General features: G+C 41.9%; 1 protein-coding gene across 4 annotated transcripts in view; it reads left to right on the top strand.

The window, feature by feature from the left end:
* Positions 1 to 20,888, top strand: part of TSPAN31 (tetraspanin 31) — a 45,281-nt gene extending 24,393 nt beyond the window's left edge. Inside the window, exons 1-5 of one of the 4 annotated variants that reach the window (XM_058169589.1) lie at positions 5,651 to 5,797; positions 7,327 to 7,467; positions 15,065 to 15,178; positions 16,839 to 16,936; positions 18,049 to 20,888. In XM_058169589.1, coding sequence (XP_058025572.1) covers positions 5,720 to 5,797; positions 7,327 to 7,467; positions 15,065 to 15,178; positions 16,839 to 16,913 — 408 coding nt within the window. In that variant the 5' untranslated portion in view covers positions 5,651 to 5,719 and the 3' untranslated portion in view covers positions 16,914 to 16,936; positions 18,049 to 20,888. Of the gene's footprint in view, positions 1 to 5,650; positions 5,798 to 7,326; positions 7,468 to 15,064; positions 15,179 to 16,838 lie in introns of those variants that run through there. The other 3 variants (XM_058169590.1, XM_058169588.1, XM_058169591.1) reach the window with 3 other exon arrangements.
* Positions 20,889 to 23,893: the final 3,005 nt, after the last annotated feature.

The raw sequence follows: 23,893 nt of genomic DNA, 5'->3' as shown, positions 1-23,893 counted from the left end.
ATTTGAATCTTCAGATTTCTGATGGGTTTCTTGTAAAATAAAATATCTGGTAAATCTCTTTAATCTTAAATTCCAATCTTCTTTTAATCTGATTCCCTGTACCCTTCACATTCCATGACATTATTTTTATGACTCCCATTTAAAATATACATTTTTCAATCCTATCCCCGCATCTTCCTTTCTGTGCCCAAAACCCAACATTAAACTCCCATATAACCAACATTTAACATAAAAAGAACGATAAGAAAACCAAAAAAACAAAACAAAAAACAAGACAAACAATAAAATACAAACAATCTTCTTCCCCCACATCCTCATCGGTTTCGCCTCTATAAAGAGAATGGGGAGAGGGACGTGCCAATGTCCGGGCCACTTCTTTCGGCTGTCTATTTAAATTCATCACTCAAGAAAAAGATAGTGATGGCTCTCCGCATTCAGCTTCATATTTTCCAAGACTCTTATCTGCTTCTTCTCCTACTGTATCCTCACGACTCTTCTTCTGTTCAACCAACACAGGTGATATTTCTTTCCTCTTTAACCCTTTAGAGTCTTGCCTCCAATAGCCCCTTTTTCTTCTTCTGGGATTGATGTTTCACGTATGTTCCACCCATCTTAAGCATTTGATCTTTTATCTCCATTAAATCCTCCATCTCAATCAGTCCAAGCTCCCGTAAATATAATAATGCATCTATGTCTGGGGTAATTGTACGCATCCTTCCTTTATAAAAAAAATTCAATTGTTGTGGTGGCCTCCAATTATATTTAATTCCATTATCTCTCAAAACTTTTGTAATTGGTTTTAAAAAAAATCTCCATGCCCTTTCTTCTCTTGATATATCCGGGAAGACTTGAATAGTCTTCCCTTCAAACTTCAAAGCATCTCCCATCTCTCTCACCTTGGCCATAACTTCCAGCTTGTCACCAAGATTTGCGAACCTGACAAGCACATTCCTGTTAGAACCATTTTGCCTTCTATATCCAATTCTAAAAACACTTGCCAGATCTGCTATTGTAAACGTAATTTGTGTTAAATCCTGCATATATAAAATGATGAATAAATCTGTGTCTGGGTAGAACTGTAGAACATTACAGCATAAAATCTATTATTTATTTATTTATTGTTTCAATTTCTATACCGCCCTTCTCCCAAAGGACTCAGCCTTGACCTTCCATCTTTAAAATGACCCATATGTTGGAGGCCAATATGCTGACTCTGTAAACCTCTTAGAGAGACAGCCAGTATGTTGACTCTGTAAACCTCTTAGAGAGACAGCCAGTATGTTGACTCTGTAAACCTCTTAGAGAGACAGCCAGTATGTTGACTCTGTAAACCTCTTAGAGAGACAGCCAGTATGTTGACTCTGTAAACCTCTTAGAGAGACAGCCAGTATGTTGACTCTGTAAACCTCTTAGAGAGACAGCCAGTATGTTGACTCTGTAAACCTCTTAGAGAGACAGCCAGTATGTTGACTCTGTAAACTGTTCCAAGTGGTACAGTTTTGTTTCTTAGAAAGGTTTTTTTGTTTTAGGAAAGGGGAATGACTTCAAAAGAACCTTTCCGAGTATTTCAAGGTCTTAGGGAGGGCTATAAAGCAGTCTAAGTGCTATTGCTTTGCTATTGCTATTGTGGGCTGCCTAAGTTAAAAGTGCAAACTTGTGGCTGTTTAGATCTTGATGAGCTACAATTCCCATTGAACCCCTACTATGCTTGATGGGAGTTTATTTAAGGGATATGGGAGGAAGATAGATATGTTGGTGAAATACATTTGTAAGTTTTTCTCACTTTCACTTGGGTACTTGAGACTACCAAATAGGTAATATTTTTTCTTCTATATTGAGAATAACAATACAGAAATTAAGCCTTGCCTTAATTTCGAGACTCTGCTCCAATAGTTTCCTTCTCTATTTGTCATGGTATGGAAAATGTGAATCTGTTGATGAAAATAACTAGTAAAGAATCCTGCCCTCTGGCAAGGAATTAAAATTTTGATTATGATATAGTCCCTTCCAACCCTCAGATCATTATGATATTAAGCTAGGATTAAATCCTGCATATATAAAATGATGAATAAATCTGTGTCTGGGTAGAACTGTAGAACATTACAGCAGAAAATCTATTATTTATTATTTATTTATTTATTTATTGTTTCAATTTCTATACCGCCCTTCTCCCAAAGGACTCAGGGTGGTTTACAGCCAAAGTAAAGACAGTTAGTACAATTTTTAAGACCAGTTTAAAAGGAAAATTTAGAGTTGGTTGAAGAACTTAAAACCAATAAAACCCCTTATTAAAACCCCACTAGGCCAGTCCTGCACGGTGAAACAAAAATGTTTTCAGCTCATGTCAAAAGGTCTGAAGATCAGGGAGTTGACAGATACCTGGTGGTAACTTGTTCCAGAGGGTTGGTGCCCCCACAGAGAAGGTCCTCCCCCTGGGCACCGCCAGCCGACATTGACTGGCCGACGGCACCCTGAGGAGAACCTCCCTATGGGAGTGCACTGGTCGATGGGAGGTCGCCGGTAGCAGCAGGCGGTCCCGTAAGTAACCCGGTCCTATGCCATGGAGCGCTTTGAAGGTGGTAAGTAACACCTTGAATTGCACCCGAAAGACCACCGGAAGCCAGTGCAGCCTGTGCAGGAGAGGTGTTATATGGGAGCAACGAGTCGCTCCCTCTATCACCCGCACGGCCGCATTCTGAACTAATTGAAGTCTTCGGGTGCTCTTCAAGGGAAGCCCCATGTAGAGAGCATTGCAATAGTCCACATGAGTCTATTATAAAATAGTGCATGTAAACTTAGAAAAAAGAGGCCAGAAATAAACTGCATGTTTATGATAAATAACTGTACTGTCAGTCTCCTCCCATAAACTTTCAGAATAAAAGCTCTAAAATATTGAAATAAAAGAAAAGGAATTGGGAGGGGGGGATATGGGATCTTGTAATTATTCTTTTTGGCAGGGAGGCAGAAAGCAAACTTTCTGAAGATGCTCTATCTTTGGTTAGTGGATAGATTCAGACTAGCCATTCCTTTGCATGATCCCCTGGGAGCAGAACTTGAAATATAACCATGTATCATTAAAACAAATACATAAGCATAAACGTTTCCTGAGTTTAATGCTTTTGTGTTGTCCCTTCTCCATCCATTTTTGCACTGTCCTAAATTGTCATATCCACTTTGGATGCAACAGATACTAGAATATATCCGGATGTACAAGGAGCAATCCGGCTTTATCACTAGAGATTATATTAATGATAAAGCTGGATTGCTCCTTCTTTATTTTCATATTTATGTCGGCAATCCTACTGAATAGAAATTGTTAGTGTTCTTGGTGAGTCTGTTTTTAGAATTATATATTGTAACTGAATATTTACTTTTGGGACACATAATTGTTATTCTTTGGTTTTATAACATTCTTCTTGTAACTTCCATCTACTGTGCCAACATCATTTGTGTTAAGAATTTGCTGGATATGTAAAGGACTTAGTAGGAATACATTTTTGCAAGCTGTTCATTGAACTTTGATGATAGGGCAGGAGAAAGTTTGGGAAACATAGAAGCAGCGTTCTTGTTTCCCTACAAGATTTTAACACTTTCTCAGTGATGGATATATTAGTTCAAGTAGCAGCAGATTGTTGATATGACTGATGATTAATGACTTATAAAAGAGTTGTTACCATATTTTTTGGAGTATAAGACACACCTTTTTCCCCCAAAAAAGAGTGACAATCTGGGTGCGTCTAAACTGAGGTTTCAGAGGCTGAAAAAAGCATCAGAAACAAGCTTCAGAAAAAAAGCCCCCAAACAGAGCTTCAGAAAAAAAGCCTCCAAACAGAGCTTCAGAAAAAAAGCCTCAGAAACAGAGCTTCGGAGGCTTTCAGAGGCAGAAAAAAAAGCAAAAAAAAAAAAAAAAAAAGCAAGGCACAGAGCTCACAACCAACCAACCTGTTGCTAAAATTCACCCCTGGGAACAGCTGATCGGGAGGCCGATCCACCTGCCAATCAACTTTTTTCTTATTTTCCTCCCCAAAAACTAAGGTGTACTCTGAAAAATACAGTAATCAAATCAATATAACTTGATTAATGAGTTATGAAAAAGAAAGAAAGGAAACCTTGCCATCCATAAAGAGAGACCATGCTCTTCAGGATATGAGGAGGAGAGCTGATACAATCTCAGCAGTAGTGTGGTGGATGGAAATTGGCTTGCCAAGTTTTGTTGAAGTCTCTTTTTCAGTAAATGGTCTGACAAAGGAAGACAGAAGCAGAGTTCATACGATACCATGATGTGGTTGATTTGGTTTTGGGTTTAGTAAATTGTGCATACCCAGTCATTGTAGATTATAAACCACTGTTTATAGCTTAATGCAGGGATACACAGCTTATGTCACTTGAGGCTTTGGTCCAAAAGTAGTTAGAACCCAAAATTAAAATGAGATTGAAGTTTGGTGCCAGCAGCTGAATTTTTAAGAGGTGAAATGAGTGTCCTATGGCGCTGCGATTTTTAAAGTACTAGTTTTGATCCTTAAAACTTTTCCCAACTTGAAAAATTTCAAAACAGTGTATTAATTTTTGGCCCCACCCAAATCAGGGCTGTTGGGGCCCTAAAAGAGGACTGAAGGGCCACATTTGATGCATAGGTTGCATTTTTTGCACTCCAGCCTTTATGTTTGTGGAATCCAATCATCCAGACTGATTCTTGAGCTGCAGCTAGTTTTCCAAGTGGTACAGTTTTGTTTCTTAGAAAAGTTGGGTGTTTTTTTTTCTTAAGAAAAAAGAATGACTTCAAAAGAACCTTTCGGAATATTTCAAGGTCTTCGTGTTTCTGTGCAGAGCCTGGTTATCAGCATTACTAAAAACCACAAAAATCTGAGAAGAAGCGTTTTGAAACCTTGTGGCTAGTTGTTGACCATTCAAAATCTGCTTAGGAAGCAGAACTCAAGTTGTTTTATCGTAACACCTCTCCCACTTCCAACAGCAATGTCTGGGATTTTTTTGTGGATTTCTCAACAGAATTAGGCTGCTAATGAATGAAAGACAGGCAGTGTAAAGTGGTATCAAGCAACTTCCTTATTTGCCCAGAAAAGTTGAAATGAGAAATACTGATGTAAGGCAACAGGAAATAACAGTCAATGCTGCTGTGTGTGCCAAGACATCGCTGACACATATAAATTGTTCTTTAAATCAAAAATAGTCACCTTTGAGTTCAACTCAGCAATAATGGGCTATACAAGAAAGGTTTTAGAAAAGCCAATGCCTTTTTCTTTTGCAATAATGGTGGAGAGGAAAATGTCAGCTGCAACATCTGAATTGGTTTCTGGATTTTCTGGATTTTTATTTACATACGTGATGATTGATTTAAGAGTTTACTAATGAGTAGGGCAAAAATATCCTTCTGTGGCCACCATCCTTAAGAAACCATTGCCACTCGGATTAGCCCTCTTGGTTAGATGAACAGTAGTTTTATCTTTGTGAACAACAGCTTTGATTGTTTGAAACATCCTGTGTACCTGGACTCTTAATGTTTAAAAAATGGCATGCCCAATCTTTCAAAAGTATTCCCACTTTAGTAACCTTCTTGGAAAAATCTGTGTTGATTTTGAGAATATTTTATTTTATGTTAATTTTCTTTGTGTAAATATAATTTTATCTATAACTCAGTTTTATTTGCTGTTCACAAACTCTATATTTTCCCTGAGTTGTTCCTTAACTGTATCTTCAGTATATGATAATTCTAGGGCTAATCTTTATTTTCCAGTTTGGAATTTCCTGTGCATGCCTGGCACTGAAGACACATAAGCAGGTAAGTCTCTCTTTCTGCTCGAGTTTCATTCCATTTTTCTGGCTATATTTAGCCTGCACCGCAGCAAATTTTCTTTCAAAAAATGGCCTTTCGTGTTTATCATTTAAACAAACAAAGGAATAAGAAACGGAGCAACTGGCAAGATATCCCAAGCCCATGAGCAGGGTGCAGCTTGTGACTCTCCCAGCCCATTTGCTCTGATCCCTTAGACTTTTGATACAGGTAGAAATACTGAATGTGGAAGTTGTGATTTGGCAGCTTTAAGGAAGGGAACTGTTAGAACCATCCTTGTTGGGTCAACAAAAGTATAAGCACAGTGTAAATTCCGTCTTTGTTTTCCAAGCTTAGTAACAGGAAGACTTTTTTCTTGACCCAAGCAACATGTTAATCTTGCATTTGTCTCTGTGTATGTGTGTGTGTTCAGCATGTCCTTCAGCCCAATTGTATAGTTGTTTAGTTGTCTACCCAGTTTATATATATATATGCACAAGCACGAAGCCGAAAGCACCAGCCTGAAGATGATGAGTGAGACCTCGTCGAAACGTGGCCAAGATACTCTCAACCTTACACGGGAAAAGACCCGAATATGCCAAGACCTACATACCTATACCCATGAAAACCTACAAAAACAAATATATATATATTGTCTCTTTCTTTCTTGATACGAGTTGTATCAATACTTGGCTTGTGGTACAGTGATTAACTTAATATAGTACCCTGTTTCCCCCCAAATAAGACATCCCCTGATAATATAGCCAATCGGGCTTTTGACCACATGGCAATAAGGCCAAGCGCTTATTTCAGGGTCTTATTTTCAGGGAAACACAGTAGTTTTATTCAGGGAATGTGCTGTGGCCAAACAAATTACATTAAGCAGAGATCTGTCAGTTTGTGCAACATATTAAGATAATGACTGATGTCCCACAACATAATGAACAGTAAACTACTGAACCACGTTTATTCTAGTATGTGGAACAAATGCAGCCGGTGGGTACTTTTATTTTCATTTAATTTCACTTCTGTTATTTATTTAAGTTTATATTTTGCGCAACTTCCTATTCTTCAGTTGCATTAGACCCCAGAATTTCTTCTGTTGTGCCACTTGGGAATTCTGGAGTTATGCAATGCATCAGGAAGGAGACAGGTTGGATAATATGCCTGAACTATTGTTTCACAGATATGTCCCTCAAGGTAACTATGTCATACAGATGGTCCTCAACTTACGACCATAATTGAGCCCAGAATTATGGTCGTAGATTGTTAAACAGGTCACGATGTGACTGTGCTTGATTTTACATCCTTTTTTGACTTTGAATTCAGATCATTAATAGTCCTGGGGATGTCTGCTGTAAATTCAGTTGCTAAGGGACTGGTTATAAGTCAAGGACTACCTGTAGAAGATTAAAAATTCAGCTTTCTTGACTATATGGACAAAAATTAAGAAGCCTTTATGTCATGTCACTGAAAACTCCATTTTATGACACCGGCTTTCAAACACACTCCTTTTTTTTCTCTCTCTCTCCTTCCAGGAAAGTCTTTTGAGTGGTACCTGGAAATTACTGAATGACAACACCAGGATATCATTGGAAAACAACTTAAATTGCTGTGGGTTATTCAACAACACTGAATCTGCTGAACTATTTAAGAGCGATGTTGACAATTGCAGTGCAGTAAGTGTACAGTTTGGGATACTTTGCCTCATGGAAGAGATATTTAACTTGTAAACGATATATCCTGTAATTAAAGAGGTTTTATATGCTGGAAAGGATGAGTAAGGATTAAGGTGCATTTGCTGCTTTGGGCTGTTGGCTCATTTCCTAAAGCATCCAATGCTGATACAAATCAACTACAGCAGCCAATATGATTTTAAAAATAAGTTTTCTATGCACTGAAATTTGGACGCATCTATTGCTTCAGTACAGGGAATTTGAAAGAATAAACCAGTCCCAATTTCTAATGTATGATAGCTATACTTTTAACTGAAAAATGAAACATGCTATAGTAAAACCTTTCCTTTGAGAAAATGATACTTGGAGAACTCAAAAGATTTCACATTGAATTCATCTAGATCAGGGGTCTCCAACCTTAGTAACTTTAAGGTTTGTGGACTTCAACTCCCAGAGTTCCTCAGCCAGCTTCAACTCTGGGAGTTGAAGTCCACAAGCCTTAAAGTTACTAAGGTTGGAGACCCCTGATCTAGATGTAAGATGCAAGATATGTGTAAGAAAAACAGTTCTAGTTTAGTGACCGTTTGAAATTACAATGGTAATTTATGACTGTTTTTCATACTTACAACCATTGCAGCATCCCTATGGTCATGTGATCAAAATGCAGACATTTGGCAACTGATTCATATTTATGACGGTTGCAGTGTCCCAGGGTCATGAGATCAGCTGCTGCAACCTTCTGGACAAGCAAAATCAATGGGGAAGCCAGATTCACCTAACAACCGTATTACTAACTTAGTAACCGCAGTGATTCACTGAACAACGGTGGCAAGAAAGGTCATAAAACGGGGCAAAACTCATTTAACAACTGTCTTGCCTAGCAAGGGAAATGTTGGGCTCAATTGTGGTTGTAAGTGGGGGACTACCAGTAATATGGGCTATAACTATAAAAAACTCAACAGTTCTTCAATATTTTCCCCACCCTTCATGCTTTTACTCTTTTCAGTTTTTCACCACCCTAAAGGTAAGACTTTCCACCTCAAGTCCTTCCAGATTATTCCCATGCAATTCCCATCTGGCCCAGCAAAGCCAGTCATACAAGATGCAGGGATTTATTTTATTTTGTTTTTAGTTCCTTTGCTAGTGGCTCATTTCCTCCTCCTTCGGCAGTCTAGATTTAAAAACAGAAATCTCTTTTCTGTTCTTAGGCTCCTTCACTTGAGGTAATTATCTAAATTACCATCTCCAGCTGTGTATCTCGGAATGTGATTAGGGGGAGCTACAGCATTATTGCCTCATTTCATGAGGGTGAAGGAGGGACCCCAGGACTGCCATTTCAACAGGCCTACTTGTTCCCCACTTTTGCTTCAAGTGGTCGTGACTAAGAATATTTTCCGGCTAAACATTTTAGGAAAGATTCACAGAGAACCAAGCAAGCTGTGTTTTTAGGAAAGCCTGCCTGCCTTTTAGGTTTTCTTAGTCAGGGCTCATCGGAACATAAATTGAAACATCCTGGATTAGAGTATCAGCCATTCATTAAAAATGTGCTGTTTTTTCTACTTGTGTGAGCATTTGTCCCTATATATGTTATTGCTCTGTACAAAATATCAGGCATGACATAAAATAATAATCTTCCTTTCCAGCAATTTTTCAGCAGGGGTGATTCTCTGCTATTCAATAGAAAGATTTAAAAGAAGGCTAGGCAATGCATTTGGCAGCTAGGCCCAGCAACGCTTACATATTTCGTGTTAACTAGAACTGATGCACTCTTAATTAAATACTTACTTACTTACTTATTTAATTATTTAAGTACTTAATTTATTCTTCACCACAATTGTATGTTAAATTCACTCAGATCGCAAGACTGTAGCTGTTTTATAGTATGTAGCGTTTCTTTTCATCATGGTTAATGCATCACACTAATCAAAGGCAGTGTTGGCAAACCTTTTCGGCACTGAGTGCCGAAACGGGAGCACTTATGCAGAGTGGGGGTACCGGAAACTGGAAGAACAGCCCCCCGGCATGTACGCGCAGTTCCAGGTTTCCAGCATGCGCATGCCCATGGGTCACCTGGTCTTCCGGTTTCTGGCATGCATGCGCACACAAAGACCAGCTGTCCAATGCACAGGCACACACCAGAAACCGGAAGCTCAGCTTCCCAGCATGCGCATGCGTGCCAGGGAGCTGCTCTTCGGGTTTCCGGCGCTCCTGCGTGCGCCAGAACCCAAAATAGCACAACAGTTGCCTTGCCCAGAGAGATGGCTCTGCGTGCCACTTCTGGCACGCGTGCCATAGGTTCACTATCACGGATCTAAGCGTTGGAGAACATATTTCCATACATACATACATATTTTTAATTGTGAAAGCATGCATCGTATTCACTAATTTCTGCTAGTACAAAGTATATATTTATCAGAAAGGCCTTCCTAAGGGCCCAAATCTATTGTCACCCTAAAAGAAGCAGCTGAAGGCTGCTGCTTTCCTTTGCAATGTGCTATCCTTCCTATTTAAGGAGCTTTGTTTTAAAAGTTAATTAAAAGCAGCTTGTTGCCCAAGACATTACCTTCTATTCCATAAGAGATGGGTTTGGTTATATAATTACGTTATTTGTATACTATCTATCCCCCAAAAGCTCTGGGTGGTTAACAATCTCATTATAAAAGAAAACAACATCCAGAAAGGAAAACAAATAGTCCCAAATTATACATCAACAAAAATGACAAAATCAAAAATATAAAAAAGACCCAGAAAATAAGAAGTCATGCAGTTGCAATCCTCACCTTATAGCTGTGATGGTGAACCTATGGCACGCGTGCCCGAAGTGGCACATGGAGCCGTGTCGCCTGGCACATGTGGCATCACCCGATCCTCTTCCGGGTTTCTGGTGTGCATGTGTGTGTGACGATTAGCTGGCCTTTTTGCATGTGGCAGTGCTGAAAACTAGAAGAGCTGGTCTTCCGTTTTCCTGTGTGAGCATGCGCGCGGCCAGCTGATCGTCGCATGCGCATGAGTGCCAGAAACCCGGAAGAGTAGCTGGCTGAAACCGAAGTTCAGTAGCTGAAACCGGAAGTTCATTTTTGGGGGGTGCGCATGTACCCTGGGCAGCTCCTCTTTGGCACTCGGTGCCAAAACGTTTTGCCATCACTGCCTTATAGCATAACTTTCTTCAGAACAGACAGTAATAGTTGTGCTCCCCCAATTCTAGTCTCTCCATGTCATTCACAAGTGCAACCAATGCAGTTTCCATGCTATGCCCTGGCCTGACTATCAGGTGTCTAAATACGATTTTCTCTAGATTCTCTGGACTTGCAGAGGCACTACTTTCTCTAGAATCTTTCCTAAGTTATAGTTCTAAATTATCCAAAACAGTCCAATCAAGTCAATGCTCTTTGAACAGAGGGCATACAGGCATAGGTCCTCACTTAGAAAAAAAATGATTACTCTTCAAATCGAACTTTTTCCCCCTTTATGGAGGGCCCTAACCAGCCCTGAGGGACAGGCACCCAACTAAGAAGCGGTAAAGATGACATTCCAGATATTTCCTCAAGATTCAAAATGATCGCAGATCACATCACAAGATATACGAAGTTCAGTCACCTCCATTTCCCACTGAAATATAACTGCTCTGGAATCTAGGCTGGCTATCTACAAAATACCACAAGAATTCTTTATAGCAGCCCTTGTAATGGTTGTGACTATCTTTCCCTAAAAGGATCAAGTCATTTTAAAAAGGGCCACAGTATTAAAGGTACAGGTTTGTTTATTTGTATTTGTTTCACACTCTTCAGCATCCATAAGGCACTTGGGTTAATAGGCCTTTTTCTACTGAGGAGGTGGTTCCATCATAGAACTCCCCAGCAATCATAAAGCAAATTCTCCACAACAGGCAAAAGTCATGGGTCAGATCGTATTGAGACAAAGTACAAATCTAATGTGCGTTTTTTTCATGGGTCGTGGTGACTCAGGCTGTAAGATAGCCTGTTATTAAAACACAGCTGCCTGCAATTATTGCAGGTTCTAGTCCCACCAGGCCCAAGGTTGACTCAGCCTTCCATCCTTTATAAGGTAGGTAAAATGAGGACCCAGATTGTTGGGGGGGCAATAAGTTGACTTTGTAAATATACAAATAGAATGAGACTATTGCCTTATACACTGTAAGCCGCCCTGAGTCTTCGGAGAAGGGCGGGATATAAATGTAAAAAAAAATAAAATGCATTAGGCCCATAATTGACATGGCAACTATTTATTCCTGACTCCTACCATGACCCTTGTCAAGGAAAGGCAGGTTGAAATCTCCCAAAACTACCAGCTTGGGGTGCTCCATCTCCACCTCACCAAATAAGGTCTAGTTAGTACGACTGACATGAATGCATTGATGTAGGTATGTTGGAGGAATGGTACAGGAGGAGTAAACCAAGGGTGAAATGCTCCCGGTTCGGACCGGATCACCCGATCTGGTAGCAATGGTGGCAGGTGGTTCGGAGAACCGGTAGCAAAAATCCTTGTCCCCCCCCCCTCCCACACATGCCCAGCTGAGCCATGCTGGGCATGGGAGGTTTTCTTTTTTTTTACTTTTAAAAGCATTTTTTCTTCAGCCGAAAAAATGCTTTTAAAAGTTAAAAAAAAAAGTCTTGGATGATTGCGCAGCTCAGCTGGTATCATCAGAGCCATTTTTTTACAACCTCTTTGGCCAAAGAGGTTGTAGGAAAAAAATGCTTTTAAAAGTAAAAAAAAAAAAGTTGGCCACGCCCACCCAATAACATTACCTACCCATCCCCAAGCCATGCCCACAGAACCGGTAGTAACAAATTTTACATTTCACCACTGGAGTAAACCCATTTGGCACAAACAAGGATTGGCACCTAGCTATTTGCAGAGTCATGCCACTTGATACCAACAGAATCTACCCAGCTTCCTGCATCTCAGGACTGTCGCTGGTTGCAAACTCATAATCCAAGATTGGCAGCTTTCCAAGAGAAGAACATGACCTCCTCCGCTTAGGCTTCAGTGATGCAAACAAGAAGTGTCAGGCGTCCTCATTTATTTATTAAACTAATTTATCTGCCCAACTCTCCTACACTGATTTTAATAGATATTAAATAATAATAGACAGACCTGTCAATAGCAACAGCCGGAGCTTGGGTTTCAGCAATCTGGCTTTTAGAATGAGAGCTGGAAGCTGGAAAAGGGAGAGTGACAATTGAAGAGATCAAGGATTTCTTTCCTGAATGTGGTTCATCTTCACCCTACTGCCATACTTTCCATTGCCTGTCACAACTGTAATCTCATTCCTCCACGGTAATTCCATACACAGCGAAGATGATTAGGGGACTGGAGGCTAAAACGTGAACAGTTGTGGAACCTGGATATGTCTAGTCTAATGAAAAGAAGTAGGAGTGACATATCAGCAGTCTTCCAATATTCAAGGGGCAGTCACAAAGAAGAGGGGTCAACCTATTCTCCAAAGCACCTGAGGGCAGAACAAGAAGTAACAGATGGAAGCTTATCAAGGAGAGGACAAACATATAACTAAGTAGGAATTTCCCAACAGTGAGAACAATTAATTAGTGGACCGGCTTTCCTCCAGACGTTGTGGCTGCTCCGTCACTGAAGCCTTTTAAGAAGAGATTGGGAGAGCCATTTGTCCAGTATGGTATAGGGCCGTGATGGTGAACCTATGGCACGTGTGCCACAGATGGCATGCGAAGCCCTCTCTGCAGGCACGTGAGCGGTCGCCAAGCTCAGCTCCACCCTGCCAGCCAACTGATTTTTGGGTCTCTGCTATGCATGTGCAGGAAATGTGTGCACATGTGTGGGGAGCGTGAGGGGTGCAGTGTGCCCCCCACGGCTCATTTTGGGCCTAGCAGGCCTCCCTGAAGTCTCCCTCGTTGAAGCCTCCTGTGGCAAGCCCCTCGTGGCCCATTTTTGGTCCCAGGAGGCTGCAGGGAGGCTGCTGGGCCCAAAACGGGGTGGGGGGGTCGCACACTCATGTGCGGGAGGGAGGGGCGTGGGAGGGTTCACAAACACATTGCATTATGGGTGCAGCCATGTGGGTGTACTGTCACACACACACACGTGCACTTTCTGCACGCAATGACAAAAAGGTTAGACATCACTGGTATAAGGCCTCAGCAGGACATTGGATTAGAAGGCCTTCAAAATTCCTCTTATACTGTTACTGTTACTGTTACATTCACACTGGCCTATATCCCGATTTTAAAAAAACCGTCTGCCATCTAGCACAGAACCACAATCAACCACAATAATTGTGAGCTGATTCAGCCCCTCAAGCACCCCATTCATCTTCTACCATGTCCACAGCACATCTACATATCTAACTTCCTCCCCATCTGCTCCCCCAACCTATTCTCACTAGAGGCAAGGAGCTACTCAAAAACTAGATGACCCATTGACTAATATGAACCTCACCCAAATTCTAGACCCAACGACATCTCAACAGAGGAGCAGCCCTAAAGGAGATTCATGTTGATGAAAACTGATTTCTAAATTGTTCCAAGTTGCGTTCTTGTTTTAGTCTCTGTTAAAAGGCCCATATCCTTTTAGATAGTCATTCTCTTCCAAACTAGCCTCCAGAGCAGTGCTGATGGTAGAGGGAATTCTCACACCAAAGTCTTAACTGGCAACTCACAATCACTACCATCAATCACCAACCCGGAGTATCTACAGTTATCACAGTACTTATTGTGACCCAGGTCCAAGTAGGTAGTAGTAGATGCAATCAGTTCAAAAACAAACAGACCTTATTAGAACAGCTGAGAATTAACTCATTCTCAGTGTAGTCCAAACTAAATCAAAACACAACACAATTCTTAAGTCTTATCACCAACCTTGTGGCAGACCACAACAGTACTTTCTTTGGAGGTTCTGTTCGCTTCTGCTGTCATTAATTCAGGCATACCAAAGATGAACAAGGAAACCCAAAATCTGAGGTTCTCCAGACTTTTAGCACTTGGAATTTATCAGCCCTCAAGAGGCTGAGAAACCAGTCCCTGGTTCAGGCTAGGTTGAAAATTCAGGTGGTTGTGCTGCATTCCCTTTTGGATGATGTCAGTGGGTTCAAAAACATTCTTAAGACAAAAACCGCATTACTGTGTTATTTATGTATCCATATATTGTGTGTTTCGTAGTTTTAAAAGTATTTTTCAAACCAGCTCGTCTTGTTTAGAGCAGACTACCCAGGATTGAATTCAAAGCAGTATGCGTATGTCCTGCAAGCGTTTTTGATGCAGTAAATGAGCGTGCTGAATTGTTCCGCTTCGTTCCATTGTGGTTCTGTCCAGATATGCTGAACTACATCTTTTGACAATGCTGCCAGTGGAGTTTAACAGTGGAGAGTCAAGTTTGGTAGGACTCTATCCATTGTATTGTATTTTATAAGTATGCAACTTCCTTCTGGGTAGAAATAACTCGGTAGGGTCATCTGCTATTTCACCGGCTTCAGAGGAGGAGCAATCCAATTCCTAATTGAGTCCAATTTTTGATTGCTGCGAATGGGGTCTGCACATAGGTAACCGTTTCTGCTTGCCTCTTACAAATGGGGAACACGGAGTTACACTCTGCATTTTGTCGCTTCATGCAGCCATGCACAAAATCAAAGTCTGGATGCTTCAAATGTGGTGTTGTGCTGATGGAACATGCCGATGAGGCTTTGAAAATCCTTGGTGGAGTTGGACTCTTCTTCAGTTTCACGGAGGTAACTATGTCTATGAAACTAAAAATGAAAGCAGGGGCTACCTAGCCTAGCTAACAGTCTATCATTTAAGTCAGGCTGGCGGCCTGCGGGCTGGATATGTCACATGCAGGCCACGCCCACCCCAGCTCCGCAAAGGCAAACATCCGGCCTGTGATGCAATCGAGTTTGACACCTGTGATTTTAAGTGTTTGAAATGTCCCCTGATCTCAGAGGGGATTTTATTTATTTACATATTTGTATCCCGCCTTTATTTCTTTCTTTTATAAATAACTCAAGGCGGCGAACATACCCGACATATCTTCCTCCTCTTGTTTTCCCCATAACAACAATCCTGTGAGGTAGTAGGTTGTGCTGAGAGAGTGTGACTGTCCCAAAGTCACCCAGCTGACTTTTCATACTTAAAACAGGACTTGAACACACAGTCTCCTGCTTGCTAGTCTGGTGCCTTAACCGCTGCATCCAGCCGGCTCCTCTTGATACAACCAAGTAACGTTAAAATCTACCCCTTTGATAATTACACATCAAGGATAAACTGTAGTTCCTACGTCTCTAAAGTTTGGGTGAATAGCTACTTTTTAATTTAGCGTTGAAATGGAAACGACGTTTGAATTAATTTGACATCTTAAGGGAGGGCATTCCAGGGCTGACAGACAAAAAAGACTTCTTTTAGAGCAGCGGTCACCAACTGGTGGTCCGTGAGAAAATTTTGGTGGTCCCCAGAAAAGTTATTTGCATTTTTTATATTGCGCTAAATCAGGAGTCCTCAAACTATGGCCCCTGGACTGGATACGTGCAATGAACGCTTGTGTTGCTACAAAGAGTCTCCCCCTTCAGGGTCTTTTTGTGTGGGTCGGAGGGGGTCAGAAATTCCGACTTGGGGTCTGCTTCAGCCTCCTGGTGTGGGGCTTTGGGCGAAAGCAGGAGGGAAGTGCTGCTGGTGGCAAAAAGCCGGAGGGCCTTGCTCCAGTGGGACTGCATCATGGCCTGGAACTGGCTGACCATCTCAGCTCTCTGAGCCGCCAGGCCCGGTACCTGGCCTTACACTCCTGCAGGTCTTCCCTCTGCTTGGAAAGCCTATGCTCATAGTCCTCAGTGAGGTGCTTCTGCTGAGCCTCATTCTCGGTCAGATCCAATTTGAACTGAGCTGTTTTGCCAACTCTTTCTCATGGGGGCTGCTTAGCTCCAACAACTGCTTCCTGTTGGGGCCCTAAGGAGCCCAGCCAAGCAGGTGAGGAGTGGGTAGGAGGGGAGGGGTGAATAGAGGCTGTCAAGGCGCTCCTCGACGTGAGTGACATCAAGTTGGTCCTGCCCACCCAGTCACATGACTACCTAGCCACCCCCATCCAGCTGGTCATTAAGCAGATCATATTAGTGGTCCCCGGAATTTAAAAGTATGAATTTAGTGGTCCCTGAGGTCCGAAAAATTGGGGACTCCTGTTTTAGAGCAATGGACCACAACTCCCAAATTCTCAGCAAAGATCATGTTGCCAAGGAGGTTCTATGAATTTAACGCTGAAAGCTGAAAAGGGTTCTCACCATATATTTGAAACAGCTTTGATCAGGGCAAATTATTTCCTAACCATTCATAAAACAAGCACGTTTGGGATGAAGGAATGAAATCTTGTAATTGGATTTTTTATTTTATTTTTTTGCCTTTCAGATCCTTGGAGTATGGCTTGCAATGCGTTACAGAAACCAGAAGGATCCCAGAGCCAACCCCAGTGCCTTTTTATAGTTCTTTCTCCCACCACCTTCCAGGTTTCCTTTTTAGTTAGTCACTTCTTGCTTATTTAAGACCTCCCATTTCCATCCCTTGGTTGCCAACCACTCTCGCAAGGCCCCTAAGGAGGGTGAATTTTGCCTTTATGCCAAAACGCTGATAGGATGAAACAGCAAGCGAAGGTCTCGTCCATGACATGAAGCCTTTGGCATGTGGCAAAGGGATCCAATACTGGAAGAAAAAGGCAGACGTTAGTTGGTATCACGTAAGATAGTGGGGGAAAAAATCATTTTGTTGACTCGTGTAATTGCTGCTCATAACTACAATCATTTTGGTGTTTTTTTTAATTGTTTGCATTATCGTATCGTCTATTTTAAAAAAATAGATTTTCCCTAAAGCTGCTTCCCCAACTCCCCACACGCAAATGTCTTCACCTTGACAAGGTGAATTGCTTTGTCTTACCTTTTAAGCAGCAGAGGCAACAATTGTCCCCTAAAATTACTTTCCACCAGGTTGGCCTTCCCAATTTGTGTTTCCTATGGTCAAACACAGTAGACACGAGTGCTACATGAAGCAGTTCTGGGGAAAGACTTAGTTTAAACAAGCATGATACATGTCTTATTTTAGGATTATTTTTTTTTACAAGCGGAAATTGAAATTAACCTAAATTCAGACTTTACAATCATATACTTAGGCTCCCTCTTTTTAAGGAGAAAGGTCATAACCTGCCTAAAACTGACTGGAGAACTCACTTGCTCGTAATGTAATCACCGTTACATCTTTAAAAATTCTTAAAACTGACTTGAAGGTGATTTCTCTGAAAACCTATACACCTTTGGAACAAAAGGAACTTGAGTGATACCAGCCTGAGTTTTGGATCCCAAGTTCCTTTGCGATATTCTTTTTGTAGTGGAGGATGAAGACTTGAAACTGTTGTATGCTGGTGATCTAGGTATGTCCTATCCTGTTCAGTTGTTTCCCCTACATTCGATGGTTGTGAGTAAAGATGTATGTCAGGATCTTAGCTAACCCCCATTGGGGATTCCGTTGTTTGAACGCTAGCCCGCCTGTGTAGTAGCCCCTCCCCCTGCTTCCGGTTTCAGCCCGCTATCATTCTCATATGCAATTTCTTTTGTTCTACTTTAACAAGGGAAGCTGCGGCTGAGCACAAGCATGTTACACATTAACACTGGGCTTTGTATAGTATTAAGTGAGCTAGATGGCAGCCTGGTTGCCGTGCTGTTGGTCTTTTGTCAAGAAAGGTCCTAGTGAAGCTCCTACAGAGGCGTCCTTTCAAAGCCAGATCTTTCGAGGATGGACATTGGAAGGACCCGTGCCTTCAAGACGAAAAGCAGAAGCACGTTCCCTTTTAATGGGGAAAGAAAACACAGGACTGCTTTCTCTTTGATGAGTATGAATGTCTTCTAGTGAAATGTTACATAGGCTGCGCCCTTGTTACACGCACCGTACTATTTATTTATAGATTAGGGAATGTCTCATAATCAGTGGCATATTTTGCAAGCAAGTACTTATAAAAGGCAGGTGGAAATAGCTTGGCAAATTCTTCTCAACTCCTAAAGCTATAGCCGGCCCTCTTGAGGTAATCATCCTGGGTGATAATGTGGCCTTAAATGGTACAGATAACTCCCAAAACACTTTTCTGCCCTTTTGAAAATAAGTAGATTGAGAAAGATTGATCGCTCTCAACTGCTTTTTTTTTTTTTTTGAGCTAGGGTTACAACTCCAGTCAAATGTTGAGATAGGAAAAAGTAGGAGAAGATCATTGTAAACATTTGATGTGTGTTTGATCCTTCTGAGGATTACAAAAGTTGGCTAATAATAGAATGCAAATAGGAATGAATGACAAATAACTGAAATCATCTAAAAAGCCAGCACCTGGCAAGAGGTGTGTCTTTACAGATTTCCTAAATTCAAAATAAACCAAAAAAAAATAGTGGCCCTTTGCAGCTCCTGAAGAAGCATTATCTGAGAGCGAGGCCCTCTCCTACACCCCGAAAATAAGAGCTGGCGTGAGTTGCACAAGGGAGACATCATGAAAAGAACCTGCCCTGGAGAGCCCAACAACTATAAAAGAGTGAATCATGATTCTAAGCCATTTAAAGCTGTCAAGGTTAACATGAACACCTTCAATTATGCTCAGGAAGCACCTGACAAACCAGAGAACTTCTAGTGCAGGCATCATATGATCTTGTACTTTGTACTAGTTGGGGTTAAGGGCAGTTTCTGTACAGTCTGTAAAAAGAGTGTCTGGATGGACAAGTTGCAGGAGTTAAGATGTGAAGTAACAACACATTGATAACTTATCACCAAACCTGAACAACCTGGGAAAGATGCATTTAGTTTAGATGTAATTTCAAAGGTGCATTCACCTCATAAGAGAATCCAGTGACATTTGAAGTTTGAGAAGTACTCCCAGCCTGGGAACCTGCTCTTTCAGAGAACGTTATCTAAATTAGGCTGATCTCAGTCTCCATCTTCAGTTTCCCATTAGAAAACTTGTTTGGATTTAATTTTGGATTGTTCCTGTTCATTGACTTGCATTATTGAATTGACAGGAACTAGTTCCTTTCTTGGAACTGAATGATGAGCAATAGAGCTAGGTTAACATCAACTGGGAATACGCTTCCAAAATCTCCCCCCCACCCCCGTTTTCATCCTGACAAGAATAGGGAGCAAGATGGAAATCTACCAGACATCAAGAGGCAACCCCAATTAATACCTCAGCATTACCTTCTGGATGTGGAACAATTGGAACCATGGTAAAATAAGAGTGATCTTTCCCTGTAGTCCAGAAAGTCTACTCTACAGTCCACTACATGCTGTAGTGGTGATAGCAAAAGTGACAATGGGTATAGAACTGGTAGGGCTATATTCCTCCCATCAAAGTTCCAGAAAGGTCTACAGTAAGTCTCTAGGACAACTTTGCCATGGGCAACATGCTGCAGCCCACTCGTTATGGGACAACTCGCCACAGCCAACTCACCATGAACAAGAGTTAACATGAATATCAAAGAAATTGTGGAATAGAATCATTAAAAGAATGCAAAAGGAGGAACAAAATGAAATGTGAATGGCAAAATTTACAATTTTTAAATTATTTTAAATAATTGAATTGAATTGAATTGTCCCATGGTGAGTTATCCCAAGGCAAGTTGGCCTTGGTCAAGTTGTTCCAGGCTGAGCTGGCCATGGTGAGTTGATCACAGCAAGATGGCCCTGGTGAATTGGCTGCAGTGAGTTGGCTGCAGCAATTTGTCCCGTTCTGTTCCAGAACAGGTGAAAAAACCCAGGTGACCGGGGGGTATTTTAATTCTACCATCTGGTTGAAGGCTTGATATTCATCCAGAAAAATCAATATTATTTAGCTGCATCTAGAGCTTGCAAGGCCACTACATTCTTCATCACTATATCATGAAGCAGAATATTGAGACTGGCCTATAATTCTACAAGTCTCCTGGGTCAAGAGCATGATTCTGCTATAAAAGATCTTAGGACGGTCTCCATTAGGCAGGGGGAAGACATTTTTAAGCAGGAATTGGCCACCATTTTAGCAGCCTTTACACACTGGGGAAGGGTGCTGGCAATCTACTGAGCTACATTACTCGCAGGAAGCGATTGAAACAATTCAACATGCACTTTATATAAGGTGGCAAGTGAAAACTGGACTGCTGTACCCATGGTTGGCTTATCCTGTTTACCTTAGAGGAAGGGTTAGACAGATACCATGCATTAAACACACAAAATGGAGTTTGCAGCTATTTCTCTCAATCCACTTTTTTTTGCTAGGGACTATTTTGGCCCTGCAGTGGTGGTTGATAGGGAGGGTGACGGAAAGAACCTATCAGAAAATAGCAATCTGACATATTCAGAGCTGCCTAGGGCTTTAAGATCTACATACTTTTTCCATCATGTACACATGGAACTGCTCCTGTTGCGACAGGCAATTTAAATAAATTCATTTCTGTCCAATGCAGGTCTTGAGTGTTTTTCTTTAGTACTTGCTACTTTACTACCTTGGGGGAAGGAATAGCAGCAGTGTTAGAAAGGTTAGGTAGCAATACATTCTGTAAAGGAAAATTTGCTCCAAGGCATACTGTCCTCAGTGCTGGTGCTTACAAATAATAATAAAAAATCAGCCTTCAGTCATCTTGTTCTACTGAAACCCAAAACCTTTAATGTTAGAGCTTTTGAAAATTCAACCCTGCTTCATTGTTCCCCCCAGCAAGTAGTAGCATGCCCCTTTGACTTAAGAGGTTGACCTTACTAGTTCAAACCTTGCGTTTCCTACAACCCAGCATTCTTATTTCACCCGGCAATCATGTGGGGGCCTCCAGGAACTTAGAAGCCAAGTTAAGAAGACAACGTGTTAGGGTTTCAAGTAACACCCCCAACAAAAGAAGACTCCGAAGCTTGAAGTTCCTCAAAATTTCCATTTTATTAGAGATGTCATTTTGGCACATCTGGGAAAACCCGAATCTGAAAGCTTCCAGGTTTTCCCCACCCAAAAGAAAGTCCAAGTCTCTCTCCCCTGCACCCACATATCCATCACATGGTACAATTGTTGCACCATTCCAACTGGAGATGCCTCCCAGTCACACCCCTTCAGGTGCAGAGCAAGATGTCCTTGACTCTCAGAGAAAGGAATGTTATTATGACTGTATATCACCCCTGCTCCATACAATCCCCCCTCCCAATTTCCCACAGCACTAAATGTGGCAGGTTTGAAGGCCCAATGCAAAAGATGGCTTCCAGGCCTGACACAATGGCTTTAAGCTTATTTTTCATCCTACTTATCAAACACTGGGATGTTTTACAACTCTATGATTGATCCTAAAAGGAGATTGTGGTTTCTAACCAGGGCAAGGAGTCTTTTTTTACTTTATATGTAGTCCTCAATGTACAACAGTTCATTTAGTGACTGTTCAAAGTTACAATGGCACTGAGAAGAGTGACATATGACCATTTTTCACTTAGGCCCATTGTGGCATCCCCATGGTCATGTGATCAAAATTCGGATGCTTGGCAACTGACTCATGACAGCTGCAGTGTCGCGGGGTCACATGTTCGCCTTTTGTGACAATAGGGAAGGCAGAGTCACTTAACAAACCATGTTACTAACTCAACTGTGGTGATTCACTTAACTGGGACAATCAAGGTCGTAAAATGGGGCAAAACCTATATAACAAATGTCTCACTTAGCAATAGAAATTTTGGGCTCGATTATGGCCCTGAGGGACTACCCTTGCTTTATTTATTTATTACACACTGCCTATCTCACTGTGTAAGTGGCTGACAAGTAAAAACACCATTAAAATCCTTACAAATTAAAAGGACAGAGGGAGCATTCTCAAACCACCAACCACTGGGCTACATACCACTATTGGATCCCAATGTTAGCAGTACCTGATTTTAACGCTGTTCCAGAAGGCCAGAAGAGTCGGGGCCAACCTCAGCTCTGGGGCAAAATATTCCATGGGATGGAGCTGTGGCAAAAAAAGGCTTTTCCTAAATTCCACCAGTCGAAATTCTTTAGGTGATAGGATCTGTGACTGGACTTCTTTCTAGGGTGGAAGGCGGGGGGATGGGTCGTAATTGGGACAAGACAGTTCCTCAGATAACCTGGACTCATGCCATGCTGGGTTTTAACAGTCATACCCAACACTCTGAACTGGACCTGGCATCCAATGCAGCTCACACAGCATAGCAGATGTTTTTTACACACAAAGCCCTAGAGCAGAGTTCCCAAACCTTTCTAGCTTCCCAGACTGAGGGGGGAGGGGAGAGAGAATGATTCTGCATGAGTGGACATGTGCCTGCCGCTGGCACAAATAAGAGCATGTGCATGCTCGCCCACTGGTCATGCGCGCGCCCGCTATTTGTGCAAGTGGAAATTGTTTGCTCGCCCATTTCTGTGGCCTGGTTCTGAATGGCTCAAGACCCGGTAGTAAACTATGGCCCGAGGGTTGAGGTCACAGGAGTGGGATTCTACCGGTTCGGGTGAACCCATAGCTCCGACAATCAGATGGGAGTGAATCAGTTCGCTCCGACAATCAGGTTTGCCCGCCCCTGCGCTTTACTTACCTTTATCTTCTCAGTTGATTGGTGCAGCAGAGCGGATTGCTGCGGCTCAGCTGTGTTACTCCCAAGTGGTAACACAGGTTAGTATTTGTAAAACTGGGCACGTGCGCGCAGCATTAGGCACGTGCGCACAACACACAATCACCAAACCAGTTGTTAAACCGGCAGCATCCTATTACTGGTTTAGGACCCCTGCCCTAGAGGCATCCATAATGCCTGCACCACTGCATTCTACACAAGTTGCATCTTCCAGATACTTTACAATGGTAGTACTGTGAAGAGTATTGGCAGTAGTTCATATGGGGGATGACCAGGGAATGAATGAGAAGAGCTTCCCAATCTAAGGGAAGGGACAATAGCGTACAACACAAAGCACAACCTTCCTAGCCATTTTCTGCTATCTGCTCCTTGAAATGGGAGTTATGAGTCTTGGAAGATCCCCAGATTATGCACTAGGTCCAGCTGACAATTCAACCCCATCCAGGATCAAAGATGATAAACCCCCAGATATGGAAGACCCCCGCAGCCGCTCTGTCTTCCAAAGGTTCAGTAGAAGCCTGTTCTTCATTCAGAAGATGCCTACGGCTTCCAAGCACCGCAAAAGAACATCCACGGCATCACTCAGTTCATCCCGGACAGAGATGTACAACTGGGTATCCATTCACATGCTTAAGATACCTCATCCTGTGGTGATGGGTAATCTCACTCGGTGGGTTTCACGTAGATGTTAAGAGAGAACAGAGAAAGCATGGAACCCCATCGCACCTCATAGTTGAACGAGGGTCACGTCTTAGCAAAGCAAAATAAGATTAGCAACAAAAAACGAGCGCAGGTTGCACGTGTGGCATCAACTCTGTTTCCTTACTGAAGAAAAGTTCAGTGATAGCCACGCTATC

This window comes from Ahaetulla prasina, chromosome 2 (assembly GCF_028640845.1).
Source record: "Ahaetulla prasina isolate Xishuangbanna chromosome 2, ASM2864084v1, whole genome shotgun sequence".
Classification (NCBI taxonomy): Eukaryota; Metazoa; Chordata; class Lepidosauria; order Squamata; family Colubridae; genus Ahaetulla; species Ahaetulla prasina.
The sequence above is the reverse complement of the archived record's forward strand: the minus strand, read 5'-3'. Positions and strand labels throughout refer to the sequence as shown.